The sequence below is a fragment of the Sebastes umbrosus genome, chromosome 19 (genome assembly GCF_015220745.1).
Source record: "Sebastes umbrosus isolate fSebUmb1 chromosome 19, fSebUmb1.pri, whole genome shotgun sequence".
NCBI lineage: Eukaryota > Metazoa > Chordata > Actinopteri > Perciformes > Sebastidae > Sebastes > Sebastes umbrosus.
In genome coordinates this window covers 23,055,217-23,079,973 of record NC_051287.1, presented here as the reverse complement: position 1 = coordinate 23,079,973, position 24,757 = coordinate 23,055,217, and the positions used below count along the sequence as shown (strand labels likewise).

The 24,757-nt window shown below is 41.0% G+C and overlaps 1 protein-coding gene across 11 annotated transcripts in view; it reads right to left on the bottom strand.

Moving 5' to 3' along the window:
* Positions 1–24,757, bottom strand: part of rgs3a (regulator of G protein signaling 3a) — a 189,778-nt gene that overhangs the window by 48,414 nt on the left and 116,607 nt on the right. The window contains exon 1 of one of the 11 annotated variants that reach the window (XM_037751910.1): positions 14,272–15,036. The exons of 9 other annotated variants lie outside the window; for them this stretch is intronic. In XM_037751910.1, the coding sequence (XP_037607838.1) occupies positions 14,272–14,286 (15 nt within the window). In that variant the 5' untranslated portion in view covers positions 14,287–15,036. Of the gene's footprint in view, positions 1–10,040; positions 10,191–14,271; positions 15,037–24,757 lie in introns of those variants that run through there. One more of the 11 variants, XM_037751911.1, reaches the window with a different exon arrangement.

The following is a 24,757-nucleotide window of genomic DNA, read 5'->3' as shown; positions in this document are numbered from 1 at the left end:
TCACAAGTCCTCCACTCAGTCTACAAAAATCACTTCTACCTTCTTTAAGCCTTTAGCGAGTCTTGTGAAGGGCCTCATTGTTCTGGTCAAGTTAACCCATGATGACAAGCTGCAGTCACAAGACGCTCTGCTCTAATTGGAGATAATGCTGCCTCCTCTCTCAGACAGCTCTCATGATATTTCACAAGCTGTTTGTGTGCTTTTTGCAGCTCAAATTAGTCCCCCCAGATACTGTTGCCCTGGTTGTACTCGTCTCTAAACTTTCGACCCGTATTCATGAACTCTGCGAATAGCTTTCAGGACTTTAAGTCAGGATAAAAAAAACAACACAATCCTACTGATGTTATTCCAACGTGCTTAGACTGGGACAAAGACGGGAGACACACAGCTATAATTAACTAATAAAGTAACTTATTTGCCACAAAATAAGTCAAACAAATAGATGTGGAGGAATCTTTAAAGTCAGTAGTGTAGGGAGTGGATGAGTGAAAATGTGCTGCACGGGTGTTGTGCTGTAAAAGCAAGAGAAAGGAAGCAAAAGCCACAACACAGAGATGTGTGGTGAGAGAATCTGCCCACAAAGGACTGGCTGCTACTCTGGCTTATATATGCATGGGGCACACCGGGCCCAGGTGTATGCTGCTGATTAACCTACAAACAGGTCTGCAGCCCTGGAGACAGAAAGCAAAGCATGCAAAGCCAAGCAGAGGAGCTGTCAACCATACTGTCTATTTGTATATTGAATGTTGTGAACTACTGTATTATCTGTATGTATATAGGCACAATCTGAATACAGTATGTCTGGATAGAGGACACTGAGGTCTGAAATTAAGGCCGCTGTGTCTCCTGCAACACTATGACCTCATATTTTTTGTAATCTGGGCTGTGGGGAACCTCAAGGCTGTTGTGTGCTATCACTCACTGAAACCATCTGCAAAAAACCTACCACTATATAGACCCACCAAACCAAAGAATCTCTTTCAAGCCTTTACCTCAGATGTCTTGCACCAGACTCAGATGTTTGTCGCAAAAGTTGTAGGCATGTTTCAGATATCTACTATATATAAACCAATAAAATATACCAAGCCAAATTAAATTCAAAGGAAGGAAACCAATACTGTGCCTTGCTACGTATGTGCCATGCGAAACTCTATGCAACTCTATGTACTTCAAGCCCCAAAGAGCAGTACTGAAAAACTGGTCTATCAGGTTCAGGTTCAGGTTCAGGTGACTTTATTTGTACCCGCAGGTAGATTTGTTTTGCAGCAAAAATAAAGGATGACATCCGTATTGACAATAAGGTAGAGCACAGACAAGAGACAGACGTACCAAAAACATGACAAAGAGTACTCAAAGGCTTACTGGGATCAGGACCCAGCAAAAAGAAGAAGGCCACAAGAACAATATAAAGAAAAAAAACAAAAAAAAAACACTGAAATATCAGGACAAAAAAGACACAATAAATGAGAAAAGGGATAAACTTTCCATAAATATGTGCAAAAGCTGCTAGGACTTATTTAAGTGAACAATTGCAGCTGGAACAAGACTGTTCTTATCTGGTCCATGGTCGCAACTCCTGTTCTATTGTATTTTTCAGGATGCCTTATCATTTTAAAGATTGGTATTTCTCTGAGAAGCCCAAACCAAGGTTAATCAGACTTGTTGCTCGCGTGTTTGTTTGGGTGGTGTCGGTTTCATTTGCCACTTTCCCAACGTGGCCACTGTGACTAGAGCGGTGACTCAGGGCTATAAATATAAACTTGACTTGTCTTGATGTCCATGGATATATACAACTTGCCCCAAGGTGATCCAGACCTCTCGTTTTCTCTTCTAACTCCCTCTTAACCTCCCTGTGATCCTATCTAAATGGTTCACAGTGGTGTAACAACCAAGACATCAGGGATTCGTAGTGATGCACTGGGTGTGTGAGGGGGTATTTTTAGAATGAAATGCACTTTCATAAAAGCACCCATGGAGGAAAGTGGAAGTAAAGCCTTTATCTTTATCCCCATCTGTCCTTCTTACCCTTTTCCTGTTCTTCCTCATGGTCAGAAAAAACATTATTTTTTGAGGCTTGTCATAGTATGAACATATTGAAAAATCATGGGGGCAAACATTCATTCTTCTGTCTATCCATCATACATAAATGTGAGGTTTACACAGACAGCTTTTCTCTTGCCTTTTCTCTCCATCTTCGCTGACCCCCATTTCTCTTTTCTGTCTTAGACACATAAAAACCTGACTGTTGAAGATATGGCTGGAGACACAATGGAGCCACCTGTCCTGTCAGATACACTTGTTCCTTCTCACACTCTCCACAGCCGACACACACACACACACACGGAAACACAAACAAAATCAAGCTGCTTCAAATGAACCCCTGTCTTTCAAGCCTGTCCTCATGTTTTATCTGAAGATATGAAAAGAACAGACATATTAACAATCGTGTTCATCTTCAAGTCATTTTCCTATGATGACATTTACCCCATTGTGTACACTGCTTCAAAAGCTACACGAATACACACACGCTAATGGGTGATGTGCTTTGGGTTTTTAGTGCATGTTTACAACACACACGTGTACTCAAATATGGCTCATCAATGATTCAACACAGTACAATCTCTTGCATTGCCTCAATTAAGCAAGGAAACAAAACCAGCGCTAAGAGGCAGGGGGAGTGGGATGCATGCAGGGTAAGAGAGTGAATAGATGGAGGAGACAAAGGGGATAAGACGAGCAGAAGGGAGGATGGGAGTCAGTGAATGGCAACGACACAGAAATGAGATGAGTAAGTGGAAGAGGGCAGAGAGAGAACGATATAAAACAGAACAGCGCAACTTGGAAAATGTCCATCTTGGGTTTTTTTTTATGTCAATGAACCATGAACAGCATTACTGCTCTCACAATGACCTAACTAGGGAATGACCACCGGACACTAACCCTGCCAGGCAACATTTCAAACAGACACAACAACATATTATTCCCGAGAATAATAAACAAATATTGCGAACATGAGTTTCCAAATAAAGTGTTTTGTTCTTCTTAGTGGTCAAGAGTCAAAGAGCAAAATATTGAATTCAGCTCACTGAGAAGATGTGATTTAATGCCTTGTTGAGCTTCATCATGTTGGAGATTGTGCCAGTTATTTGTGTTCGAAGCCAGAAGCCAACCTTAACGGCTACTGACGTTTTTCCACCACGAGTTAAACCCCAGTGAATTTCACTTTAGGTCAATTTATACAATTCTTTATGTGCTTTGTGCAGAACACAGGGGACCTTTGTTGTATGCCATACGCCATTTTCCTCTCCTCTTTTCCATTCAGATCTCTACTGTCTCTGTCAAACAAAGGCAAAAATGCCCAATTTTTGTACAGACATTCATGATCTCCAGAGGATGAATCCTACTGACTTTGGTGATACCCTGACTTTTACACTGACGCCAACAGCAGGTTAACAATTGTGGTTCAGAGTGGGAAAAGAATCACTTGTCGGGGGAAAGGCCTAATGTATGATGGCAAATCAATGCCAAAATCCACGAGTGCAAATGAGATCCACGTGCAACTCAAACAGCCGGCACGCGTATTATTATGTTTGCCAGTGCTTTCACAGCAGCAGAATATCTCTGCTTGTGTGAGCAATATTGCAGCCTGTGAGGAGAAAACCATGCTTTAGAAAGTGCGAGCACTGCTGTTTAAGTTGCACGCACTCTACGTCCATGCGCATGGATCTCATTTGCACCTGCGGGCATTGATTTGCCGTCATACTAATGGTTTCTGAAGCTCGGCGGTGTAGCGGGGAGTTCTGGTTGCCGCTAACACGGAGGGAAGCCGAACATTGTTCATTTGCAAATACCACCCACATTGCAACGACACAAAGCCGGCTGAAAATCGCAAAGTTTCCCTTTAATTAAAAAAACACACTAACAAAAAACTATAGAATATCACTGCTATGTGCAGACTGACTGTTTTGAACACAGACAAATCATATGCAACAAATAAGGCACGGATGCCAAATAATTCGCTTTTTCAACCTTGGGACTCTCAAAATATGAAGATTTTTAAAGTGAAAATGGAGCTAGAGGGAAGCTACCCTTGACCTTATTTCCTGTATTCTGTGACTTATTAATGTGCACAACTACAGAAACAGAGTTCATATTAAGAATCAAAGTAACACGTTCTGGTGACACCTACCAAATTATTCATTCATGACTCATATTTGGTCGACTGGGTGAGAAAGAAACACACAAGAAACCAGCTGAGAGCAGTGGAAACCCTGAAGTCCTATTTCTGAAAAAATCTGCCTGAAGAAATGAAGACTGACAAAAATGACCTTCATTTGCCAAAAACAAATTCTTATTCTGAAAGTCTAGATCTCTGAAGGTCAAAATCTTCTCTTAAAGACAGAGCAACAGGAACACACACACACACTGGTGGACAGTCACCCAGGGACAATTCTGTGAACTCTGTCCCGCAGTTACCATGGCAATGAGAGACCCATCCCAGGGGGAGCAGCTGTGCTGTGGCGTTCTCCAGAAGCTAGAGACGCACCTATGAACTCTGTCATCGTAGCTTCTCCCCAACCCCTCCCGCTTCTCAATTTCAAGGTGCCATCTTTCATCTTTATCTCTTTCCTTCCCTTTCCTCCTTTCTCCATTTAATTTCCTGTGCCCTGGATGTTTTTAAGTAAGACATTACATTAAAGACTGATTATTGATTTATTAATTAAAGCCTTCCTCCTGCTTCACTCTACTTCTAGTCTAATATTAATGGTTCAATGCTTCCACTATTACACTTGACAAATCCACCTCCAAACTCAATAAATCCAGCTCAACGCAATTAGCAATGCTGTTAAAACAAAACACAAGAACATCTTCTTCTTCATCCTCTTTGCCACTTCCTCTGTCTCCACTCTCTTCAGTAGTGGATCTGCACGACAGCAAGTTGGCTGGCAGGATGTCTAAGTGATTTAACTGCACACAATCAGTCTGCGTTACTCTTGTTTACCCCGTTCCTTTGTTTTCTTTACTCACCGACTTATCTCATTGATTTCTTCAAAGAACATGTAAGGTCAGCGAAGTCTAAAGAAGACATCCTGCTTACATAGCCCAGAGGGAAAACATGAAACAGAAATAGTGAGAACAAGAAATAGGAACAAAGTTAATCAAACTTGGCACTGTTCTTCTTTTACTTACACTTTTTTATTGACTCTGACAGATGAGAGAAGTATTCCCTTCTCCTTGGTTACACATTAAAGTACCATTGTTAGAGTTTTAGCCCACTTGTTTTGACCCTACGGAGCCCGGGAGTGGCCATAGAGAGGAACAAAATATATGTATTGAGGCCACAATTTATTAATTTGTGCACACGAGATATAATTCGTTCCCTCAGTTTAATGAAATCGTTCCCACGTTTTGATTCATTTGAACGCGCAAGATAAGCGTATATAAGGAGAGCCGGTACAGCGCACCCCGCTGCAGTCTCTAACAGGAGTGATGTTGCGCGCTGTCGAGCCACAATTATGCACAGTAGATCTGCTGGTTGGCTCTGCAATGTGTCAGTCTCCAACACACCTGTTGATGTGCAGAGTAATTAATAAAAATGACACGTTCAATGTGCACAATAGCACCGGGAGTTCTGTGGTTATTTTACAAGATTCTGATGCCGGCTGCACAAAATGTAACCAGCAGATCTGCCGTGCGTAACTGTGGCTTGATGGCGCGTAACATCCCTCCAGTGAGAGACTGCAGCGGGGTGCGCTGTGCGGGCTCTCTGTATATACACTTATCTCGTGCACACGGATTAACTCAAACGTGGGAAGTATTTAATTAATTTGAGGCCACAAATTACTACCTTGTGTGCACAAATTAATCAAAAGTGGGAACAATTTAATCAAATTAAGGGAACAAATTATAACTTGTGCAAACAAATTAGTAAATTGTGGCCTCAACTTAAATATATTTTTTTCTCCATGACTCCTCCCGGGCTCCGCATGGCCTAGAACTGGAATATACTTAATATACTGACGACCATTTTCCAAAGAAAAGGGTTGTATTTTTTGTCTGCATGTTTTCCTTTTTCACCCAATTTGTAATGGCTAATTTACCTCGCATGGAGTTCCTCCCAAGATCTTAGCAACAAGGATATGATCCCTCAACAGCTTCCCACCCAAAACCCTGAAAAGTGTGTTTGATGTGTGCCAGGCCCCTCTGGTTTAGATTTTTTTGCCTTCCTAACTTTTAATTATGTGATGAAATGAATGGTACATTTTGGAAAAAAAAACTCTGAATTAAAAATGTCATTTCAGTACAGAAATATTATCAACAAAAGTACTTAAAGTATCAAAAATGAAATTCTAGATTTATATTATTATATATTACATTATTGGATCATTATTATGGATGCATATGACAAGCAAGTAGCGATTTAATATGTACAATATAGGGCTGCTACCTGAAAGTCGATGAGTTGAATCATCGTCAGTGACTCCTCACAGTCAATTGAAATTCTGTCAAGCTGTCGTTTTTTAAGAGGCTAGATCTATGAAGAACGTTGTGCTCTTGTGAACACTTTTGTGCTCTAGTAAACAATTTGATCATAAACACATTGGTTGTATGGATATGAATGGTGATGGCACAGCAAAAAAAGTCACACCCAAGCATGGTAAACGAGACAGGATCTGTGTTTCAACACGGGACGGGTGGTTTGCCGACATCACCGCAGACACCTAGCACTCAGGACAGTCTGCCCCGGTTTACAGTCGCGCCGGGAGCCCCATCCCTCCCCACAGGGAGATAAATCATCACTGAAACTCGGGCCAATGGATTTTCCGATTGCCAGATGAAAAAACAATGAATGGTCGAATCTTTGTATTGAACAGCCAAATCTGAGTCTAATCAAAACATTCTGATTCGGGTACACGGCCCTAGTACAATACAATCTTACTCTGCAAAGGAACTAGTACCTATAGCTGTCAGATACATGTAGTGGAGTAAAAAGTGCAATGTTTATCTCTGAAAGGTTCAAGCAGAAGTATAAAGCAGCAGAAAGCCAAATACTTACTTACTAAATTTCCAACACTGGCATTTATATCACTCAAATTAATATCTCAGAAGGTGAAAGTTGCATTATTTACGCCTCTGGTGGATAAACCAATATCATTACAAGATGAGCTCCAAACATTACAAAAAGGGAATGAGAGGAAAGAGATGAAGGATAACGAAAGTGAAATGAATACAATAAATACAAAGATCTTAGTCTCTTCCCGGGTCCTACCAGACCCGGGGCACGAGAGAAAACATTCAAAGAAAAACCATCAGTGAGTGCTTCCTGGAAGTCTGTTTCTGTGTTTCTGAGACAATAAGCCTCCTTGGGGGGTGTGATGTTGCTTGTTTACCTCTCGCAACAGCGATAGCAAACTGCTTTTCTACACTACTTTCCACTTTTAATACGCACATAGCCTATGTTGTTTATTTGCCTTAAGTGAAATCCTTTGCTTCACATCACAGGTTCTAAACTCACACACACATGGTTCATGTTCTACTTTGCTGCAATCACAGGTCATATATTACAAAAGGCTCACATGTCCTGTCTAATTTGGAAGTATATGACAACTGACAGGAAAGTGGCCTGTAGGTTTGTGTGTGTGTATCTATGCATGCATGTCCACGCCAACTAAATATATATTGGCAATGTTTTGACGTGTGCTTTCCAGATCAATCTGTGGTCTGAAGATTTAAGAGGCATTATTGCTTTGTGTAATACCAATAACTCGTTAAGGGACCAGACCATATAGATGATCAATCTCTGAATGACCTCATTACATGCACCGCAATGCACCGGCCGCTTTTGCCCTCGTTTTCACTAAGAGGCGAGCGATGAGGCGCTAACAGTCATTTATCTGTCAGACCCCTCCATTGTGATCAGGCCGAGAGGGAGGGAGAAAACAGAGAATGGAAAAAGGGAGCGAGGCGGGGGGAAAAAAAGGGTCTGTAGATTAAAAGAAAAGCGAGAGGAGGAGATGTTAGGTGAACACTGGGAACATAAAAGTACATCTATTTAACTGAATCATGAAAAATATATAGCAGCAAAAGACTACAGGCTGAAGAGAGTAATAAAAATGCTCTTGGCCACAATGCAAAGTAACATCATCATCATATAATTAAAGTTCATCCACTCATATGTGTATAATGATACTGCTACCGGTGCTGCAGGGGTAGCAGGGATATTCTGCATGTCAGCAACACTAATTGAAGCAGAACAGCTTCTACTCGGCAGTGAATTAAACCTCGACCAACTGCAATTTATTAGCATGAAGCCTATTCTCATTAATATTTATACTGATGACGTAACCTTCCCCTACGCGTCCATATGTGTGTTTAAGTTTTAGTCATTACATTGCAAAGTCCTTTGAAGAATAAACATGGTGCACTGCCACAAAAACCTTTTGGAAGAAGCATTCTCTCACAGAAACCAGGCACAGACCATCACAGCGGGAGAGAGGGGAGAGAAATGGGATGGGGTTGGGTTTTTTCTTTTTTTGGGGAGGATGTGTGAGAGTGTCACATCCAAAGATGCAAAGGCATTATTGAGAGAAGCTGAGGGTTCAGAGGGAAAATGTCACTGACGTAACTTGCCCCGTGACGCCAGGCAGCTGAAGACAATGTGACCACTGAAAAAGACTGGAAAAGGCCTTTATAGAAAGAGCGAAGAGAGACGTGTGTGTGTGTGTGAGTGTGTGTGTGTGTGTGTGTGTGTGTGTGTGTGTGTGTGTGTGTGTGTGAGGATAGTGAGAGAAGATGCAGCTATCTTTTGTTTCCTTTGTGTCTTACACTTTGTGTGCGTGACAAACATGGCGGGGTGTGATGTGCGTGACATTGTTTTTCCCAGGTTATAACAAATAACAAACATGTCATTTGTTCAAGCTGGGACCAGCTGTCTGACACCAGCTGATAAATCACATTCAGTCTTGTGTGTATGTGTGTGTGGAGGTCATTGACACTGTCTACTATTGATCAAGGACAAGGGAAAGATTGAGGGGAGGACAGAGGAGAGGAGGAGAGGAGAGTAGGAAAGGAGAGGAGAATGATTCGTCTCAAACTTCTAAAACTCCATATATATTTACACCACGTTCATTCAAACACGAGCTACCATTTGCTCTAACACTGTATTATCGATTTGTATATCGATGAGCGCCGACACAAACTAAACACCCCTGCATCTACTTCTCTCTCTCTCTCTCTCCTTCTAAGAAGAGGTAAACCGCACAATTCCTCTAATAAGGAAAAGAGAAAAAAGCAATTTTCCCCAGTGTGCTTCCTGTTGTTGTTTTCTCCTCTGGCCCCTCTGTTCACTTCCCTCTATCACGTTCAGCTTGGCTCTCTCTTTTTAATGGCAATCTCCCTACCGCTCCTCTCTCTCAGTCTCTGCCGTTTTATGCCCTACGACTCCCCAGCCATGTGGCTAAATGATGTCACTGGCGCACATCCAGAGAAGACTGAAATAAAAGCACCAAACAAGGCATGTAAACAATCTTGTGTTCAGAAAAAGAAAAAAACTGTCCACAACTCTTGTTTACTAAGAGGGAAGGTGATATTGCAGAGGCAATTATATATTAAAGAGAGCTATTAAAGCTATGAGAGGGAGGATGGATAAGTGGATGGAGTGATAGAGACAGAATAAAACAAAGTAAGAAAATGGAAAGCAAATGAAAAGTGGAACGTACACAACACTGAAACCCAACTCCTCATATAAGCGTGTCATAAAGATGCCAAGTGATAAATAAGCTTTTATTGCTTTCCCCTTATCTTTCCTCCCATCTCTCCGTCTTGTTTCTATCTCCGTATGAGTGTACCACTCCCTGCCCCCCAGCAGCACAACAATATCAGCATCTCAAACTCACCACATGAATACTCGCCAGAAAAATTGCTTTTCCCCCCAAAGCCTAAGAAAAGCAGCATAAAATCAATTTGCATGAGACCTCTCCACAAGATAAGATGCCCTCTAATAGATGGGGAAATAAAGGGATAGTATATGGAAACCTTACCTGGCAAGAGGAAGCAATTCCAGGTTACAATCCACTAAAGGCAGATACAGGCACTCCACACATCCCCATTAAAGTGGCCTACTTCCTCTGTCAAACTGTTGTGTGAGTGTTTGTGGCTGGATAGCTGGGCTGGTGTGTGTGATTCTGTCAGTGTGGGCTAGGCCAACTGAACTGTGCATACAGAGAGAGAGAGGGAGAGAGAGAGAGAGAGAGAGAAATGCCCAAGAGGCTAAGAAGGTAGACTCCCAAGCTGCACAAACAAGTGAGAAGGAAAGAGGGAAGGAGCGAGAGGGAGGAGATAGCGATAATGAGAAGTGACAAATGAGCGTCATGGAGAAACATATGCATGCATGTGCGTGGTGCATATGTCCACCGAACATACTAAATGGTCTCCATGATTGCAGATGTATGTGTGTGTGTGTGTGTGCGTCTGTAAATATTGTCTGACATCTGTGTCCATTTGTGCCTGCACATCCTCCCACCCCACCCACCCTCCATTTCTTTGTGAAGACATTAAGGCACTATACAGCCAGGTCCCACAGGATGCACAAAGCACACAATGGACACATAAGCACTGTAAACACACACACACACACACACACACACACACACACGCACAAAGACGTGTAGTTCAAGTTTAAACTCACATGCATGTTTCTGGCACATGCACACAATGCAGCTATAAAGTCATAGGATATGAAGCAGGAACCATATTGTAAGAACCTCCTATCTTAAAAGGAAACACTTTTAAACATTATCTCACTATAATGGCTGTTAATTATCCACCGTAACACTGAGAGGTCATCTGCGGGTCAAAGGTTTATGCTCTATAGTGTTTGTTACCAACTGACAATGTGGAGAACATCACTATACTTCCTGGTTTTGAAGCCACATTTCTAAATTCAGTTCTTTTTTTAAATTCCTAATTTCTGATATTTCTAAATCTGGCACTTCATGTGTACATTTATAAAGCATTGTATGTTATGTCAACCCGGTCTCACTCCCAACTCGTCAAATACCCCCGATTGGGCAGTGCCCCTCGGCATCGGAAACCGACACACGGAGGCCCCCTTTAGCGACAGCATGTGACGAATGGGGATTTCAGCTAACTCCAATGTAAACCCGCCCGCGGCGTTATTTGACAGTTGGAGCAAGTGACGTAGTATTAATAGTGTGAAAGTCAGCTCAGGGCGGGCGGGAAGGGTGGTGGATGGGTCAAACAAACACAAGACTTTCAACCAGGAGACTACTGTTCGCGTCCCGTGTGAAACTTAAAGTAACGTTGACTTACTTTGTCACGTGAGGCGTTAGTATCGTCAGTCCCGCGAGTAGCGTGAGTCGTTAGTCAGTGATGTGAACGTCAACCGCGACCGTTTCCTGGCCCAAACTAAGTGGTTGTGTTGCCTAAACCTAACTTCCTGTGAAAACGGAAGTTTATTTTGAAAGGACTCTATGCATGTAACGAGCGTATGTCTCCGATGCTGAGGGGCACCGACCAAGCAGCGGTATTTGACAAGTTGGGAGTGAGAATGTGTTGGTTCTGTAGTGTTCAATTGCAATTGATCATCAGTGATGGTTCCTTTATTTTTTGTTATTGCCGTTGTCTAGGTTGCCTATTGTTGTTGATCAGAGCGCCATCTAGTGGGCTGCGGAGGTACTGCCAAATGGTTAGATTAAATAAAAAATATTTTTTTCCAGTAATATACAAGTTATGTTTGTATGTAAATGTGCTCAATAATTCACATGAATAAAAAACTTCAAACTAAAATACATATTTGCAATGACCAGTTATGTTTGAATATCACCACGCCACTCATGACACATCATCAGGCATACAAACGTGTTAGCTATAGCTAACATTCCCTCAGATGCAGTGACACAAAACGGATCAGTTTTTTAAACGAAAAAGTGATGAGGGAGACAACCCTGCACCAGTAACAGCTCCAAAACGTGTGCTCAGGAAATATGATCCTGAATCCATTCAATTTGGATTCATAATGGCAGGCAGTGATGTGTGAAGGTAAGCAGAATCTTTATTTTGGTCAGCTGACAGTGGCATAACACATATTTACAGCCCAGTTTATATTTCTAATTTTTTGTTACTTTATGTTTTTTCTCATTTATTTGGGAAGGTGGTCCTCGGAAAAATTGTTACTAAATCAGAAGTGGTCCTTAAGTTACAAAAGGTTGTACTGTATAAATGTATTGTATGGCTATATATAAACATGTTTGCACTGTGACATTGACTGAGTCATGGCTGCCACAATATCCTTGACGTGGATGACATCAATGCACCATTTGTATTCAAACAATGCCTCAACGACAAGAAAGGACTTCATGAACCCTGCTAGGGGGCCTAGTTTCATTTAAGCCAGACTAATGGCAGCTTCTACTGTTGCTCCATAAAGGCATTTATCTTCATTTCAAGAAGTTACTAAGAGGAAAACAACCAAGACAACCAAGCCTCTCAAAGCTTCATTGTTTAATGTTGCCTTTAAACAAGCAGCTGCACAATAACTTTGGCTAAGTGTAGAATTAAGTTTAGACAATGAAATCCGATCAAAGAACAAATAAACAAGACTAAGAATCTGACCAAGAGCTCAATGCCAACTTTGAATATTTGATTGTTTTTAAAACACATGTTGGTCGTGCTATTTCCTAAAGATACCCAGTCCTAAAGTGCCTATGTTAATGCAGCAGAGGTGCAAAAGTCGGTCCTCAATATTTCAATAAAAATGTTGATCACTGTGTTGGCACTCATAATTCTACAATATAACAACAAATGTTACATAAAAAAAGGCTATTTATGATATTCAAAAGTGAATGGTCAACTTAAAAGGTAGGTAGAGTTAATTTCAATCCACCTGTTTTCATGCACATTTTCAATTTATGCGTAAAAAAAACCAAGCAGAAACCCCCCAAAATTGGAAAAAAAACTCACAAATTGCAAAAGAAATTACTAAAAAGTTATTTTACGCTAGGCTGCGGTGGGAAAGTTGGTTTATCTATAAAGTCAAAATGCGACAAAGTGCAATGGAAACAGACGTGGCGAATAAATCATGCCATACATGAAGCATTTGACTTAAACGTTCGGCTCCGATGAAGAAACTAAAAATAGAGGCAGACAAACATCAGATCTGCGTGGAGCGATAAGGAGACCGTAACATTCCTCAGATTAACACATGAAACAAACAGAAATGGCATCTTTCCATCATGTTGTACATTGTTTCCCACCGTTTGAGTAGCGTAATATTTGCAGGCTTTCTGGAAATTCAATTAAAATGTGCACTTCATTGAAATGGAAACCCGTCTAGTGTGTCTTGCAAGATAAACAAATGTACTTGATGTACCTGAGTGGTTAATTGAACCACATGGTACTCTCTCACGCTCTCCTATTTTCCATCCTTCCTCTCACTCCGTTATCTCAAGAGCCTCTCAATGCTACTCGGGAGAAAGGTTTTTATCTCCTCAGCGTGACAAGGATAATTTGACAATGAAAGGCAGGACACACACACACACACCTGCTGTCTCTGTACACGGCTGTTCGGGTCAACGACTATCCATCACTGACAATACCCTTCAAAAGGTGAATGTGCAACTATAAACAAGATGTATAAGGGCAGGTACAGTTCAATATTAATTACCGGGAGGAAAAAAAACTCAAAAGTGTTTGCCACAATAACACTGATACTGAGTCAACATTAACAGTTGTAGAGCTTCTCAAATAATTTGATGCATAAATAGACAGTAAAGTAAAAAAAATAAGGCTCTCAGAGATAGTTAAGTGTTTAATTCCCTGCCTATGGAGTCCCACTTCACTAAAGAATGAATCACACCAGAGAAATTTGCCAGATTTCTCATCAACTTCTGTCTCAATTCTCAAAAGAGCAAGAAAATATCATCAGAACTGAGAAAACAGAAACTTCCAGCACATCTCAAAACAAACAACTGCTGAGCGGCGTGAAATATCTGGTTACATAAATGTGACTAATGTAAAATAGTTGTGACTTCACCAGCATTTCGAGAACAGTTGTGATCACGACAAACACACACACACACACACACACACACACAACCTAAACACAGTCAAATTGCACTTTATCTATTATATGTGCACCATATTAACAGTAATAAGCATGCAAACACAATAATCTCAACTATAGAGACACCAGAAGTCTTTACAGAAAGAGCTCTCAGTTTCATTCCGGCACAAAAGATAACAATACATTACCTTCGACACAGGCATCTGGACGCGGAGTGTGCTTGCTTGTGTTTAAGTGTGTTATTATTGATGTGGATCCCAGAGTACGGCAAAGAATTGTTCATCCACACATACACACACACTGATGACAGAACACGTGTGCAGCGTGAATAGAGACAGACTGCTAATCCAATGTGACCATATGAGATCTTTTTTTTTTTTTTTTCTTTTTCGTTTCCTGTCCGTTTCTTTGTAGATGTGTCAGTGCTTCTTTTCTCCTCCTCTGCTTCTGTTTCTTGTCTGTGTTGTTGCTGCAGTCCCAGCTTCTCCCCCAGCTCGGTAATAACGCGCGTGTCAACGTTTGTGCGAAAGAGAGAGAGAGAGGGAGGGGGAGAGGGAGACAGAGAGGGAGAGAGAAAGAGAGAGAGATAGAGAGAGAGGGGGGTAAAGAGGGATTTGGTGAAGGACGGGAAATGAAGACAGATGGAATCAGGGAGAGACAGAGGTGTGAGGGTGAAGGGAGGAATTGTAAAAATGTGATGTATTAAAAAACGTAGAGAGTGATGGTTTATGAGAAGATCAAATGCAACTAACTCTCTGGAGACCAAAGCGGTCAATGTCCTTCGTTCTTTCTCTCTCTTTCTTCCTCTCTTCCTCTCTCTCTCTCTCTTCCTCTTCCCCACATGCTATTTTTAGAAGTTGCTCCGTTGCAAATCAAAGCACTGAATCAAAACCTATCAAAGAGCAGGATGTTAAGGGCCATGTCTTTCACACCTAATAAGACACACACACACACACACACACACAACCCCGTCTGTTACAATGACCATGTGTCTGCATCAGACCTTAGGGAAGCTATTTAAGCTATTCGTCAGGCCTTATCCAATCCTATCATGTGCTAATAAATAATGCTCATTTCAAATAGCTATTTGAAACCTTGTCCATTACACTGCACAGACTCGCTGTCTTCCCTCGCTGTCTCTCTGGCTAAAGGTATTTTCAGGTGTTGCATAAAGTAATGATTGACATCCAAAAACTTAAGGCAAACTAGATTTCAATGTTTGCCAGTTTTTGACTGCCTCTGGCACTTTAACCTGTTTTCTTGTTAATTGGTGGCAGGACATTTTAAATGTGCAACGTGTAATGCTGAGCCACCTGCTCTAAAGACATAGGGGCTAGCATTTCACCTCTAGTACTGGGTCCATACAATCTAAATTTAAAGTCATTAGTTATAAGCCAACTATACTAACTAACAGCAGGGCAAGAATATGCAAAATGAACTGCTGAAACTCTGAGAGACGGTCAAAATAACCCCGTTATCTTATAATCTTCACGTGTGGCGTCGGTGTGTAGTTGACGTTAGTCATCTCTGTGTTTACTCTACCGCTATCCAGAGACTGTACGGTCCGTGTAACTTTACATTTTGATAGTTTGTTTATTGGCTTAGGTCCGGGGTGGCAGACGCGAGGGAACGACTCGTGTTTTTGTGTTACGTCCTCCCTGCTGACGGGGGACTGCTTCACCGGGAGGGGGAGCACGAGGCGGCTCCGGGGGACGAGCTGCAGTTAGCAGCTGTGACGGCTTGGATTCAGCTGGCGAAAACCCCTGCGCCGGAAGTCACAGTGGGCTGGTGGAGCACTGGGTCTAAAGCTGTGTAACGGCAGCAACAGAAAGTTTGCTGATCCGGAGGGGAGTCGGGGCAGCAGTCCCCGAGGATCAGAGCTCTGGTGCTGGGGTTTACTCTGGCTGAATTCTTGCTGACTGCTAACGGAAGCTCCGTCCGATGGTGCGAGTCGTTTTCTCGTTTCTGCCACTTTGACGTTAATTAAATGAAAAAAACAAACTATGTATTTATTAATACAATGTATTAATAAGATGTATTTTTGACAAACCCTCAGGGCAGCTGTACTTCTTCGTCCACTCTTGTTGGCAGTGGTGGATAGTACATTTACTCAAGTACTGTACTTAAGTACAATTTTCAGGTGCTTGTACTTTACTTGATTATTTCCATGTCATGCTACTTTATACTTCTACTCCACTATGTTTTGGAGGAAATTATTTTACTTTTTACTTCACTACATGTGTTTCACAGCTTTATTTACTAGTTACTTTGCAGATTCAGGTTATCAATACAAAAAAACCCGAAAAAGCATAAAAGCATAATCAACAAATAAATGATGATGTACTATTACAGATTAAGGTACAGTAGTATATAAAGTAGTTAAAATCAGCCGCATATGATTCTGAAATGTATCTGTATAATGAGTACTTTTACTTTTGGTAGTTTAAGTATATTTTAATGCAAATATTTTTGTACTTTTACTAAGTAAGATTTTGAATGCAGGACTTTTAAGAGTATTTTTACACTGTAGTGTTGCTACTTTTACTCAAGTGAAAGATCTGAATAGATCTTCCAACATTGCATGATGGAATGGATGCCACAGTGAGTCACTATCGTCTCTCAAGGTATACTGTAAGTGGTATTACCAGACAGTGTGAGCCAGGGCTAGCTGGTTAGCATGCTCATTTCAGTAGATATCTGTTCAACACGATACATAGACGTCTTTGATACAACGTCAAAATTTTAACCTCCTCACATTCTGTTGATAATGTCATTTTTTTGAATGTGTTAAACTAAACTTCTGGCCATATCTTACACATTAAAGTTCTCACTACCGTCATCAAACACTTGTACTAATCAAAAATGTAAAACAGAGCCCCGTTATTTGCAAATTAAACTATTATCCCAGCTCTGTTGCATGCTCAGTGGAGCAAACGTCATGTTTTGGGAGTAAAGAATGTGCATAATTAAATGTGACAGTGAATGGATTTCATGCTCGGCTGTACCTTCTAAAGGAGTCCGCGAGCTATGCTAGCTCCTGTGATTGCCATTACATAAAAAACACAGTTATGAATAGTTAAAGGTGAGCTAAAATAAAGCCAAACAGCATTCCATCAAAGGGAAATCATTAATGTTTAAAGAGAGACCAGGGAATTAATCCTACACTACAGACCACAATGAATAACATCCATGAGCCGTGAGTGTGTGAGTGTGTGTGTGTGTGTGTGTGTACTGTAACTGGCAGAGAGACAGGGAGAGATAGAGGGAAACAAACACAGTGATAAAGATAGAGAGAGTCTAAAGGTGGAAGCATAGTTGTGCTTGATGGCTGCAATAAAATTATAAAAGGTAAAGAAATGAGGGTGAGTTCCAAATTGTATGCTTTTTACTTTTAGGACATACTGCATACTGCCCTTACAAGGTACGTACTGTTGCATGCAGTATGCATACAATTGGGACATACTACTTCGTTATAACATTGCGCCTTGAACTTTGACCATCTTGCCCATATATCCCAGAGGATTGTGGGCCAGAATAACCAGAAAAACATGCTGGCTTGCATATTGCAAACTGCGACAGGATGCAGTAGGACATCCTGGTATTTTTGGCATACTGCATTTGACATACTATGTATTGGGACATACTAAATCTTTTTCTATTATACTAGCAAGGTAGTACGGGTATTGGAACGCACAGTGAGACTCTGGTTAAAAAAAACAAAACAAAGGAGAGATAGAAACGTATGACGAGATTATAGCTGCAGTGCAGCTGTGGGTCGGGGCTGAGCATTTTGAGGAGGAAGAAGAAGAAGGAGGAAGAAGAAGGAAGAATAAGAGGAGGTAGATGAAAAAAGGAAGAGAAGGAAGACAAATGAGAAGTACAGGATGATCCATCATCATTAATCCTTTAAGGCATTAGCATGTTCACTCTGCCTCGATCGGGTCTCGAACTCACAACCTCAGACACCAAGAACATGTCACTATCTTGGTGAGCTTACTGCCTGAGGCAAACTACTGTACTACTTCACACTATGACTTCACACTATGACTTCAATCACCAGGGTTGCACGGAGAGGCAGATTTTAAACTAGTGTCAAAAATTCAGTTTTTAAGACAAAATTCTGAGAATTTGTGTACTTCATGTAGACAACATAGAGATGTCTGTTTTTATAAAGATTGATTGCTCCATACGAGACAAACTGGTGTTTAAACATGCTTGATTTCCAGTGACTGCAACGGTTCACATGAGGATAGAATTCAAAATGCACTTTTAGAGATAGAATTCAGAAATTTACCACCCTACGTCTACTATGACCTCAAAATTTTGTCATTCATTTTCATGAACATCGGAGCTTTACTTAGCGAGAATTTGCAGTAGCTGTGTACAGTAATGTTTACGCTAAAACATTTTGATGCACTGTGAGCTCAATTTTTGATAAATCAAAAATCTGGCTGGATGGTTTGTGGAGGACAGTCTGAAAATGCAGCGGAGCAAGTCTGGTGTCAATTGAGCAAAAAAATGTAGGAGGAGATAGGTTTAATACGTTTTACAGTTTTTGAGAAAAACAGATTGATGGACTTCACAATTCCTGCCGGGTTGAAGCATCTGAACATTTCTGCACAAGTAGCCTACATTTTGGTGGAACTTGCAAAATTGTAGCACGTATGGCTGATTTGATATGAAATTTTTAAGTTTTAAACTTTAGGCGTTTGCTGTAACGCCACCATCAGGACTATTAGCCCACAAAGCCAGTTGACGGTGATTAGCATAGGATTGGACCTATGTGCAAAGTTTGGTTTATTTCCATGCATGGGAAGGCAGCTTTCCTAGGAAGAAGAAGAAGAATATTTACAAAAACAAGAGAGACCGGCAGCATATAGCTGCCTGGCTCCTAATGACGTTTCTTGTTTTCTGGTCAACTTTTCAAATCCTCAACTACAGCCTCCATCTTAATGTAGCGTAGAATGAGGAAAGTGCACCAACAGTAACAAATATGCTCTCAATTTACTGACATATGCCTCCACATAGGAGCAGTATTATCTGAAGGACACCAGAGTTACTCTAAATTTTCCAAGTAGTCTGCAAAAAAGCCCTTATTTCTGCAAACGAAGGAAAGTTTGAAATAGTGCTGTCACTTAATCCTCTGTCACTCACACACACACAAAATAACTAAAAAGGGTAGTGTAGCAGTCAGTGGACAGCTGTCCTGGATATCCTTCCGTAATGACAACATGGCAACATACAGGCAAAGTGGGGAACTTTTTGATAGCGTCAACACTTTACTCCAAATCTTTGACACTTTGTCTGCAAAAGTAAAGTGTGAGCAATTCTGATACGCTTTGGATAGATCTTGAGGGTGATCTCTTCAACCAGCCGACTACCATTAAAGCCATTAAAGCATCTTTTCAGAAGCAGAAATCTCATAAAATACCACTGAGAAGAAAACAAGCCATAACTTCACTATACATGAACACATGTCCCAGCTTGGCTCCTCATATCTGCTCCATTTGAACCAGTTCTAAATGTGGATGTCACACTTCGAAAGACAGCACATCCCAAAAATAGCATGCAAAGGGCTGTTTGCGTGTTGTGTGTGTGTGTGTGTATGTGTGTGCCCACATGTGTGTGCACATGTGTGTGAAGAAAAAAGACGAGCAAAGACAAGACAAATGGGATTCATCCGTGTCTAATTAGAGACAATGAAGCGGGAAATGTTGCAGCGAAACAAAGAGAGCGAGAGAAATGTTCATCACGTGAACATGTAGATGTGGACTTTATGTATAGATACTTTACATTTAAGATCTTGTTTTTAGACTGAGTGTATAAACTCTCCACTATAAATTGGTGATCTTGCGAGAAGGGTGCAAAAAGACATGTACAACGCAAATATTGATACTGCTTATAATTCCCCAGTTACAATGGGATGACAGGCGTGACGGAGCTTCTCTCACCACTCCTATCCTCATCGGACATCTCATCTCCTTTGCATTCTCCTGTGTCCCTCACTGCCTCCTATTGTAATGCAGTGAAGCTGTCTTTCTCTTCAACTCTCTGAGCTTAAAAAACCTGCGACTGTACCGGTCACTGTCTCAGCATAATGTCCATCACTTCTAATATGCTTCCTCTGCTATCCGGCCAAAACACATCAAACCCTAATCTCATTCGGATCCAGCACAAATTCACTCTACATCGGACCCTTTCTCACCCGCTGTCGAGCTCCTTGTTTCGGCCTTTATCATCTTTCATTTACTCTGTTTCTCCTGGTGATTTGTAGCTTATGTCCTCTTGCAAAAACAGATGTCCAATTTGGGGCAATAAACATTAATTTAAAGACTACTGGGTAAACCTCAAGTATACACCATTAAGTATACTTCTGTGAATAAGTACAACTGTGTTAATATACTGTTGGATACATTACTTGTAATGGGACTACTTTAATACATATTCAGACTAAATTTGCCCACTTTTTTTAGTTTAAAAGTGTACTTCAAGTATACTTTAAGTGTACTTTATTCTGCAGAATTACTAGATTATGTCATTTTGTACTTGAAGTATACTTGAAACGACTTTGCTTTTATTGTTCTACACCGCTTAGAAGAGTTGTTGGATTTTTAAGAAATTCCTTCTCTGAGAGAAAACAAGTTATATCTCATTTAAAATCTCCATCTTCAATCTCCCAATGAGACTCCATGCTTAAGAAAACTCTCTCCTCTCATTCACCCATCCACACACACAGTCATACACCGATGGTGACGGAGCTGTAAGGTACTAGCCTGCCGATCGGGAGCAACTTGGGGTTCAGTCAAAGAACATATATTACCAAGAAGTGAAAGTCAATTGTTCGTTTCATTGCAACATCAGCGCCCAGCACCAAAGCTATATGCTTCCGCCATTTTGGACTGAAAGTGATTACTGGACGCCTAAATAGGGCCGTACAAAACTAAAACAAAATCATTTCTCTTCTATTGACATTTTTTTCCAAAATGGCCTGTGTTGAACAATAAAATATCGTAAATATAATAAGCATTTTCAAAATGGAAAAGAAAACACCAGAGTTTTGTCTCTTTGCATCTTTACTCTTTGGTTCAGTGTCTCGCTCGAGGACACTTTGACATGCAGACAGGAGGAGCCTGAGATCAAACCGCCAACCTTGTGATTAAAGCTGCAGTTGGTAACTAAGTTATTTTCATAAAACTGTCACAATATCCTGACAGTAGTGACAGTACTGTTACTGCAATGCCTATTTCTCGCCTCAAATGTTTTCAGAAACATATTTAAGTGTACTGTTTAGCTGTAAAATTAGAAAGTTTGCTCCGGCCAGTGGCCATTGACAGCTGCTATAGAGACTGCTCGGCTGTGATTGGTTGCTATCCTTCGGGTGCGGTGAAATCTTGCAAAAGACATTCGTAGCACAGGAGGACACAGAAGAACAACATTTTTTGTCACAGAATGTCTGTCTCATGCACCACTGTCAGGATATAGTGACAGTTTTATGAAAATAACTTTTGTATCATATTTCCTCAAAGTTACCTACTGCAGCTTTAAAGGACGACCCGTTCTACCTCCTGAGCCACAGGAGTAACAGACACCGGCGGGGGTGCCTCAGACGTCAAACGCTACTTGTAGCACGCAGAGAATGCGTCACACAGACGGAAGGAGCGGTCGGGGTAACCAGCATGTGCCAATCAGGGGAGAAAATGTGCTGAAATTGCTGCTATTCTGAAGAGCTGACACGCAATACTGGGAAATACGGTACATTCTGAGAAGTTGACATGTGTCAAGATGCTGCCAGTGTGTGTGGCCTTTTAAAAATGTTTATAGACAAAATGGGAAAAATTGGGAATGAATTATTCAGTTTTCTGATAAATCCTGAAGCCACCAGCTTATTTTCGGTTTGTTATTTTGTGTTACTGCTTAAGATTCAGCGTGCCCTAGTAGTGAGATATGCAGTTCAAAAAGATGCATATTCACTGACACTTCCTATCTGTCCAGAGCTTCATGTATCATGGATCGAGTTAGCCTGGGGTGGAGGGGACACGAATAGAATGAGAAGACAGAGGAGAGGAGAGACCACCACTTTCTTTAAATGCATCATGAACGAACAGTTTGACATGTCGAGAGAGAGAGAGAGAGTAAGACAGAGAGGGTCCTTGTCATCGTACTGCGTCACTGCTCCCTCCAACATAAATGCTGTATTATAACCCCTTCAGCAGCTAAAACAGATTCTCATAAATGTGAAATGAGACAGCCAGAGAGAGAGAGAGAGAGAGAGAGAGAGAGAGAGAGAGAGAGAACAGAACAAGCTGCCTCCAAACCTCAACAGACACACTTTGTTCATTAGCAGCAGCCATTTTTTTTCACTTTTCATGTGAGCCAGTGCTCTCATGTAGAAGATCTATGCACCTTTTTACTGCAGATATAGTTTGCTTTTCTCTTTGCATCAAATGCTAACTGTGTGTGATGAAGCGCAGCTGTCATCTTCAAAATGGCCACTCCTGCCTTAATTCCCATTTGAGAGCGCGTGTGTTTGTGCAGCTGAACAAATTTATTTTTCCCAGCAGCTTAGTGGCTAATGCTGCCTAGACAAGAATGTACCGGAAGCTTTCCAAGGAAAGAGCTCACGGGCTTATAATGGCTGTGGTGCACCAGACCACAAGGGTAAGTGTTTGTTTCCCTACATGAATACGGAAACAATGAATATGTATTATAAATTATTAGTTTAGTATTTACAGTGTACTGAGCTTGTTGGAGCTCTGATTTAAAATCCCACAATTAAAACTCCTTGATTCTGATTAAAGATCCTTGACTATTAAAACATTTTTCAACTTTCCTGCTTTTACTTTGAAGGCCAAAAGCAGTGAAGGTACATTCACATTAGTTTTGCCCCACACTCAGCCCCTGTAAAGAATGTAATGTCACAGTGTGACATATGTGATGTGAAATAAATAGATATTGAACAGTGATCACAAACTGTCAACAGTGTATGAGAACAATGATGCAGTTTGTAGTCTGTAATACGATATTGCAACGTATCCTCATATAGCGGTTGGTACGATTTCTTACTTTGAAAAGTTATTTCTCATTTTTCGTGCATTTTCCTACGAATTTCCAGCAACACGTGACACATGTATCAATTTTCGCTCAAGTCTTTTCAAAATAAGCTCTGTCTTCACAGGAAACAACTCGGTTAGGTTTAGGCAACAAAACTACTTAGTTAGGTTTAGGAAAAGATTGTTTTTTTGGGTTAAAATAACTCCAGAAGTGGCGTAACGTAAGTACGGAAGTTACCAGCAAAGAAAATCAAACTTCTGGTTTCACACGGGGTCTCCTGTGCAAAAGTCCCGTAGGATAGCTTACGAAAAGTTATTCCTCATTTTTCATGTGTTTAGGCAACAAAACTAATGAGGTTTCGGAAAAGATTGTTGTATGGGTTAAACTAACTCTGGAAGTGGCGAAAGTCTCACCCATCCACCCCAACCTTCTCCCTATACGCAGCGTTTGTCTTTCTTTATACTTCCCGGTTCACAGTTACATGGATTACATATGAATTGTTTTTGTCGGATATATACATGAATTACAGTGCATTACTTTTCGTAGGTATACTGTTGCTACGAACGGTGTATGAAAACAGCCTGAATATTATACAAAGCATGTCAAGTCATGAACACATATTCTGTTATAACTATTATTATAATCTGAATTCATTTGGAGTTTTAATATGTTTGCTAAATCAACTAAAATGAAAATAAAAACCTAAAATAAATGTAATGCAAAATTAATATTCTGTAAATCATGATGACTTGCCAATTTACTGAGGGGATTGCCAAAACTTTTTGTTTTTAAAGATTTTATTGGAATATTTTGGCAAATTCTCCCAGACCGACAGCTGCCTCTATCGAGGATCATCCTCCAATGTTACACCCGACAGTGTGACATCACCTTGTTCATCTCCATTGACCTCCTCCCATCTAAGTCATGGACCACTTTGCTGTAAGATATTTTGTGGTATCTAAAATTTCATGTCAGACTATTCTGTCTTTATTTCTGTCACTGTGCGGCGCTGACAGAGTGAAACAGCCGGAGACAAAGAGAGGCATCAGTTACTCAAGTTGGGGTTAGTCATCATAAACATTTGCCCTAAATCCCCTGTTTAACATCTGCTGACTTTAAATGAATCTCCGCACAAAATAGAAACTGGCAAACTCCCATCGCGCCCCACTCGCAGAGGGACTGGAGGATTAGAAGAAGTGAAAAGGGCACATATCCACATTTTTTCCAAAGGGAAGCATTCAAAGCGTTCAGGGACTGGAGGAACTGGGGCAGCTGCTGACAACAACCCTGTGACGGAGTAACCCCATTTGTTGGAAAAACATGAATGAACAAAGCACCACCGGTAGGTGGAATGGGTGTGATTTCTACAGTGTGTGTGTTTTCCCTATGGAGTGGATTCTGCTCTCTCTGCACACTTCGAACACAACTCTTGAGTAAAGTGCATGCTTCAGCTAAGTTTGGATTTACTCGGCTTTGTGCATGTGAGGACAAATGCAGTTTCTGACACAAGGGAAATGTGTGATTTAATGGGTAAATTTCTAAAGCCCCTTTGCTGCAATTCTCCCTCACTGGCAGGGATACACACAGCACATCAAAGATACACTCTATTCAGTAAGTTCTAGT